General features: G+C 44.7%; 1 protein-coding gene across 1 annotated transcript in view; it reads left to right on the top strand.

Annotated features, from left to right (window-relative positions):
• LOC308106730 (retinaldehyde-binding protein 1-like) overlaps window positions 1-5,290 on the top strand; it is a 7,494-nt gene extending 2,204 nt beyond the window's left edge. The window contains 7 exon segments of the mRNA XM_080458637.1: window positions 970-1,098; window positions 1,182-1,217; window positions 1,219-1,387; window positions 3,944-4,122; window positions 4,204-4,362; window positions 4,452-4,562; window positions 4,629-5,290. Coding sequence (XP_080314763.1) covers window positions 970-1,098; window positions 1,182-1,217; window positions 1,219-1,387; window positions 3,944-4,122; window positions 4,204-4,362; window positions 4,452-4,562; window positions 4,629-4,775 — 930 coding nt within the window. The 3' untranslated portion in view covers window positions 4,776-5,290.
• Window positions 5,291-8,328: the final 3,038 nt, after the last annotated feature.

Raw genomic sequence — 8,328 nt, 5'->3', positions numbered from 1 at the left:
TCGTATCGTATCGTATCGTATCGTATCGTATCATATCTGTTGTTAACCTAATGTATTTTTTCATATCAGATTGTATAATTGTATTTCATGTTGTTTTATACTATATTATAATGCATCATATCATATTTTATCGTGTCTCATTTTATTGTCATGTCATTTCATGATGTCATCTCATATCATGGCATGTCATGATATATTATGTCATGTCATGATATAATCTCATGTCATGTCCTGACGTGTCATGTCTAATGTCATGTCATGATATGTCATATGTCATATCGCGTCGTGTCGTGTCATGCCATGATGTCATGTCATCTCAAGTCATGATATTGTGTTGTGTCGTGTCCTGACGTATCATGTCTGATATCATTTAATGTCATGTCATGATATCATCTCATGTCATGTCCTGATGTGTCATGTCTGATGTCATGATGTGTCATATGCCATGTTGCATCATGTCATGTCATGATGTCATGTCAAGTTATGATATTGTGTTCTGTCGTGTCCTGACGTATCATGTCTGATATCATTTCATGTCATGTCATGATGTGTCATGTCTGATATCATCTCATGTCATGATATGTCATATGTCACATGTCATGTCGCATCATGTCATGTCGTGATGCCATGTCATGTCAAGTCATGATGTCCTGTCGTGTCATGTCAAGTCATGATATCATGTTATGATGTGTCATATCGTGTCATGTCATGATATCATCTCATGTCATGTCCTGACGTGTCATGTCATGATGTCATGTCAAGTTATGATATCGTGTTGTGTCGTGTCCTGATGTGTCATGTCTGATATCATCTCATGTCATGTCCTGATGTGTCATGTCTGATATCATCTCATGTCATGATATGCCATATGTCATGTCACGTCGTGTTATGTCGTGATGTCACGTCATGTCAAGTCATGATATCATGTCATGTCGTGTCATATCGTGTCGTGTCATGTCCTCTGTGCAGACTGGATCTTTCCGTATGGTGTCTGAGGAGGAGCAGGCCATGAGGGCGAAGCTGGAGCATTTGACAGTGAAGGATCATGGGCCGGTGTTTGGACCGTGTCACAAACTGCCAGGACACACGGTGCAGAAGGTCAAATCTTCATGTCTCTGAGGGGAACTAGATGATATTCAAGCCAGACATGATGAGTGATGTTGAGGATCTGTGCTGTCCAGGCCAAGGATGAGCTGAATGAGACGGAGGAGAGGCGGGGCATCATCCCTGAAGGACCTGCGGGTCATGATGAAGGACCGGGCTGCCGAAGGAGACGACCTGGCCAAGCTGGTGCTGGACCGCTTCGGGGACAAACCCGACTCTCTCATGCTGCGCTTCCTCAGAGCTCGCAAGTTCGACGTCGTCAGATCCCACGAGCTCATGAAAGGTAACAAAAGGCATCGACCTGTGAGACAGGTGTAGGTGAAGGTCCTGGAGGAGCGTTCCTCTCATATGAGGAGAGAAACTGTGATATCATGAGTGATTCCGTCCCTCCCAGCTCCTCTTCCTCTGATTCAGCCGCCACAAACACTTCCCAGTCGCTTCACTAATTGAGGGTGAGACCTCCTTTGTGCTCCATGTTTGCATGAACCCTGTCCATCTCTGAGACAGAGAGGCATGTGTTCATTAATTGGAGGCTTTGAGACCCCCCCCCCCCCCCCCCCCCCCCCCCCCCGGAACAAAGCCGCCCTTTGTTTCCTAATAGGACAGAAAGTTTACTTTACTTGTGAACCCGTTGTGCTGGACGCACACACACACACACACACACACACACACACACACACACACACACACACACACACACACACACAAAAACCACTGATGTGCCAAAAACAATGACGATACTGTATTAGTGCGATTACAATGCTGCGCCGAAGGCCTCTTCATTCTGAGGCACCACTGAGGTACACCAATTAACCCACAGTCTGTAGTGTGTGTGTGTGTGTGTGTGGTGTGTGTGTGTGTGTGTGTGTGTGTGTGTGTGTGTGTGTGTGCGTGCGTGCGTGCGTGCGTGCGTGCGTGTGTGTGTGTCTGTGTGTGAAACAAAAAACAAATTTTCCTCTACTTAAGAGGATTTTTCAGCTATTCAAAGGTATTTCACATTACAAGTATCTATGTAATTTCATTTTTCAAAAACCACTCAGTTTCAGTCTGAATATCAAAACTTACTCTGATTACTAATATTCCATCTGGGGTTCCACAGGGGTCCGTTTTGGGGCAGAAAATACATAATGTATATAAATGATATTTGAAAAGCAACTGAAAAACTAAGTGATGTGTTATTTGCAGATGATACCGATATCCTCTGTACTGATGTGGACGTGCAGCAGCTTGAGGATAGTCACAAAGGAAATGTGTAAACTACAAAAAGGGTTTGATTTTAATAAATTATCATTAAACCTAAATAAAACTAACTTTATGTGATTTGGAAATCTGAAAAAAAACAATTGTGAAAATAAATAATGTTAACATAGGTAGAGTGACCAGAGCCAGGCTGTGATCTGCTGGAAGTCACATTAAATCCATCAGAGGGACGTTGGCGAGGAGAATCGCTGTCCAGGATAAAACAAGGCAGATTCTTATTCAAAAAGTATTACACACTCTTTATCGTATACCTGTCTTAGCATATTTGAGTTCCTGTCTGGAGGATGAAGTATAACAAAGCTCTAACATGAGCCAGTTTAAATCATATATCATTGGTAAGTATAAGAAATAAGAGCAGCAATTTTACCCAGGACAGCAATAATATATAACATGTATATAATTGTACAAAATGTATTAATACTCAATAAACAGGATAAAAGGTATATATTGTGATAGAGAATTTCCATCCATCTTCTCCCTCTGATCTGTTCCCGGGTGGTGGTGGTGTCAGTCTGAGCACCGTCACCCAGATCACATAGCACCATTAAGAACCTTCCTGCAGGTGGAGAGCCCACAGGAAGGTGGAGAGCCCACAGGAAGGTGGAGAGCCCACAGGAAGGTGGAGAGCCCACAGGAAGGTGGAGAGCTCACAGGAAGGTGGAGAGCCCACAGGAAGGTGGAGAGCCCACAGGAAGGTGGAGAGCTCACAGGAAGGTGGAGAGCCCACAGGAAGGTGGAGAGCCCACAGGAAGGTGGAGAGCTCACAGGAAGGTGGAGAGCTCACAGGAAGGTTGAGAGCTCACAGGAAGGTGGAGAGCCCACAGGAAGGTGGAGAGCCCACAGGAAGGTTGAGAGCTCACAGGAAGGTGGAGAGCCCACAGGAAGGTGGAGAGCCCACAGGAAGGTGGAGAGCTCACAGGAAGGTGGAGAGCTCACAGGAAGGTGGAGAATTTTATTGACTTAAATATCTACTATCTACACTAAATTTTGTATTTAAAATGTAATTGATGACATTCAAATAGTATATTATTTTTTCTATTATTATTTGTAAAAGTTCTTGTTCAATATTATTATTGATATTATGTACATGTCATGTACATTCATGTAAAATGTAAATATGTGTAGATATGTACGTATATGTGACTGATGTGCACACATAAACTATATATATACAAAACTTGTGTATAGTATATATTGAATTTGTATGGTAGAAATCGTGGTATTAGTTATCTTTAGAGCCTTGTTTTGTTTTTGTTGTTTTGGGGTTTTTTTGCTTTTATTGTGATGGGGTAGGTTTGTATAAGCTTTAGCTTCACCCTTTCAGCTGATTGGTTGAACAATTGAGTTGTTTTTGTTTGTTTTCCTTCTGAAGGCTGCTGATCTAGATTCAATTCAATCCTTCTACTAACACACTGTCAGTATAGTTATTGAATAAAGACTCGTGAGAGGAGTTTCATTTCATTCTTCCTTTTATTTGAGAGTGAAAACGGACTCCATGTTTGACTTGAGTGAAGCACTTGTGTTTTTGTGTGTTTTTCACTGCAGCCCCCTGATTTGTGGTGTTTGGCTGCTTCCCCAGGCTACGTGCGCTTCAGGAAGGATTACCCGGAGCTCTTTGAGAACCTGACCCCCGAGGCGGTACGCAGCACCATCGAGGCCGGCTACCCGGTGGTCCTGCCCAGCAGGGACAAGTTGGGCCGCGTGGTCCTGCTCTTCAACATCGACAAGTGGGACCTGGAGGAGATCACCTTCGATGAGGTGGCTGCTGCTGCTACTCCACTGTGTGGCGCTACTGAGCAAGTCATCTGAGTGGTTTGAGTAAAAGCTGTGTCTCGGCAGATCTTGAGGGCCTACTGTGTGATCCTGGAGAAGCTGCTGGAGAACGAAGAGACTCAGATCAATGGTTTTGTCCTCATTGAGAATTTCCGAGGTTTCACCATGCAGCACGCCTCAGGGATCAAACCGGCCGAGCTGAAGAAGATGGTGGACATGTTGCAGGTCGGGGGGGAGGGGGAGAGAGAGAGAGCTTTAAAGTGAGTCTCTCTCTCTCTCTCCATCTTGAAGTCTTCCTTCCATTCTCTCCTCAGGACTCCTTCCCAGCCCGGTTCAAGGCCGTCCACGTCACCCACCAGCCCTGGTACTTCACCACCACCTACAACGTGGTCAAGCCCTTCATGAAGAGCAAACTGCTGGAGAGGGTACAGGCTCCGCCCACCTCGCCCCACACGCCCTCCTCTCCTCTAAAACCCTCCGTCTCTCCTCAGGTGTTCGTTCACGGGGATGAGATGGAAAACTACCTCAAAGACTTCGACGCAGACATCCTGCCGACGGATTTCGATGGGAAGGCGGCGGTGATGGACCACCAGGGCGTCGCCACCCGGCTGTTCGGCTCAGAAGACACGGCTCTGTAACGAGTCTGATCAGACGTTCTGAAGCCAGCCTGCTACTGTATGTTCAATTATTGAGTTTTCATGAACTCAAGGAAAGTATCTAGAGTTAGATGCAGGCTGGTGGTTTGCAAATGAGAAGCAGAAAGAGAAAGGATGTGTAGGTTTCACCGAGAGAATAAGTGCACAGTCATCATGTTTCCAGCAGCGACAGTCTTTCTCACGGTTTGCAGACGCAGACGAGCTGCTGGTGTAGATCACAACCAGAAGAACGCTGCTTCACTGTTTCATCAATAACCCACACTTGTGCTCACGTCCTGTCAGGTGCTGCTGCAGAGCAGATGATCCCAGCCTGAGGATGAAGATTAGATGGATGTTCAGAGGGGGAGCAGTGAAGATGAGGTGTTAGATGTGGAGCCTTCTGCTGAGAACAGCCTGGATTTATAATCTGCATGTGTGATGTCAGCTGGTTTACCATAAAGACCCTCCTGCAGCTTGTATTAGAAATATTGAATAAACTAGATTTAATGTGTGTAAAGCTTCACATTTCAATCATTTCACATCTCTTCACTGAGAATATCGGATGAAGAGGGATTACTATTACTATGATGGCGTTTGAATGAGTCCAAGTTATTTGACTGAGAAAATCCATTCTATGTCCTTCATCCCTACTATCATCTCAGGATCCATCCGTCACTTCAGGCTGAAACATGATCAAGAGTCGGTTCATAATCTGGATTATCAGAGTATCTTTACTCTATTCAGCAGGTGGTGAATTTCTTTGGTGGGTCTCTTCATCATTCTTCATTTTCAGCCATTATTCTGACTATTAACTCAAATACAGAGGTTTCTAAACCACTTTTCAACAATCACAGAAGTGTTGACAATCTGGCCTTTTCTTTTGTTTTTAGATTGAGAACGCCCCCTAGTGGTGAAGATTAATGTACTTTTAAACAGCTAGAGAAGAGAGCGCTGACATTATTAAAATGACCCTTTTATCAACACACTTGTAAAGAAGATGCTTGTAATAATCTATTTTAGGAAGTTATTGGTTTATTAAACGTGGTTCTAGATTTAATCACATTGTAAACCTGGACTGACTGAAATTGTCCTCGTCTTAAGTTAAATAATCTCCTTTCTTAAAGAGAGACGAGAGTAAAGCCAGGTCTCAATCCAGACTAAAGGCCCCTTCATACTCCCTTTTAAACCCAAAAGAACAAGAAGAAAATTGGGCAGTGACGTCAGCCAGCTGCGGAAAAAAAAGCCTGTTCAGACGTGGCTCCCCCCAGAACCTCCCACTGGGGTCTCACCCCGGCCCGGGGTGGGTGCAGCTGGAATGCGGGGGGCGTCCTCCCTCAGGCTGGCTCCTCGTGGGGGGGCTGGGGTGCGGTGCTCCTTCCCACCCACCATGAATACAACTTCATTGCACATTTCAGTTAGAGTATTAGTCACATAATCCAAAAGTAATTCTTTGCATATTTTTGTTTGTGAATGTTAGAATGATTTATTGTCCATTTTGTTTTGTGAATTAAAAATAAATTCATCATTTTTAATTTGTGACAGAAAAATAAGTAATCAGTAATCAGTAATCATTTAATTTGTAAAATCATATATAATGTAATAAGTAACTGTAAAATAATAAATTACACAGTGAGAGAGAAATATCCTCTAACTGGAACAAGCTGTGATCTCATTTACGTGAAACGTAGTATTACTGAAACTCATTCTGAACCAAGTACTCAACACTTTAAAGTTCAGTTGAACTGTTCTGGTTTTTTCTTCCATCTTTTCAGGTGCAGCAGTGCAGTATCATGTAGTACAGTGGATCTGTCAGTACTGCACATTTTCTGCTGAAAAGAGAGGCGACTAGCTTTTTCATGACGGTTTGAAACCTGGAGGCCTCCCTGGACCCCCGACCCCCATGTCTTCATAAAGACTGTCTCTACACATTAAAACTCTAGAATACACTCAAAGTACACATATCAACGGGGCACACTCAAAAGGATGCAGGCAGAATTAGGGAAACTGCATTTCACTGTCAGTTGTGTAACTTCGTGGATTATGGAGTTTTTTACCCATTTGAAGACATTTTAAACTGAGACAAATATACATAATAAAATGAATTATAAATTATAATACTAAGAGGTGAGTAGAGCTCAGATATTACCGGAATCACTGGGAACCAACAAGTCTATTCCTTTTCTTCTGCAATCTGGTCGTCATTTCTTCCATCAATCAAATAAAGTAATTTTCACAGTGTGACTTTTATAGAAGTAAAGGATCCAAACACTTTGACCACCACTGCAACGTGCTCCCAAAGTACCCGGTCAGAATACTTCAAATCAAATGAAAGGGGTCCGGAACAGCCCCACTGATCTCACTCGTAAATGAGTGAGACGTGTGTGGACACGCTGTGGGACACACTGTGGGACACGCTGTGTGGACACGCTGTGGGACACTCTGTGGGACACGCTGTGGGACACGCTGTGTGGACACGCTGTGAGACACACTGTGGGACACTTGTGTGGACACACTGTGGGACACACTGTGTGGACACGCTGTGGGACACACTGTGGGACACTCTGTGTGGACACACTGTGGGACACACTGTGTGGACACTCTGTGTGGACACACTGTGGGACACGCTGTGTGGACACGCTGTGGGACACTCTGTGGGACACACTGGGACACGCTGTGGGACACGCTGTGTGGAAACACTGTGGGACACTCTGTGTGGACATGCTGTGGGACACGCTGTGTGGACACTCTGTGTGGGCACGCTGTGGGACACGCTGTGTGGACATGCTGTGGGACACACTGTGGGACACTCTGTGTGGACACGCTGTGGGACACGCTGTGTGGACACACTGTGGGACACGCTGTGGGACACTCTGTGTGGACATGCTGTGGGACACTCTGTGGGACACGCTGTGTGGACACGCTGTGTGGACACACTGTGGGACACGCTGTGGGACACTCTGTGTGGACATGCTGTGGGACACTCTGTGTGGACACGCTGTGGGACAAAAGTAGATCTGTGCATGTCTGAAAGAGTTCCCCATCGGGCCACGGTGCAGAAGTCAAACACACAGAAGAAGAGGAAAGTGAACAAAGTGTGTGAAATGCTGCTGGTGCACCTTCAGACCTCCATGTGCCGCTCAGAGCTGGACATGAGAGGCTCCAGAAAGAGCTTTGTAATCTGGAAGAACCAATCTCACATCATGAGAAAGTACCTTCATGTACTTCAGTGCTTGTATTGGTTGTAACATTTACTGTGACCAGATGTTCCCCTGATGTTATTCAGACCTGAAGGTTTGTCTTTGTTTGACACGAGGTCAGTCGCTTGGCTCTTCTGTGTGTTTCCATGATAATTACAACTTTATTTATTATTTAGTTTAAACCTTCAAGTATTTTCACCATACCTAGGTGGCGCTGTGCAGCCATTTTGCCCCACCCTCGGGTCAGACCAATGAAATGTTTATGCAAGACCTGATTTTTGTGTCAAATCTGGTGAGTTTTTAAACATGTTCAGGCCCCAAAAAGGCAATTCAGTGTGGGCCATACAATAATAATGATT

Source organism: Lipophrys pholis, assembly GCF_963383615.2.
Source record: "Lipophrys pholis genome assembly, chromosome: 2".
Classification (NCBI taxonomy): Eukaryota; Metazoa; Chordata; class Actinopteri; order Blenniiformes; family Blenniidae; genus Lipophrys; species Lipophrys pholis.
This window is presented reverse-complemented; position numbering and strand designations above follow the sequence as displayed.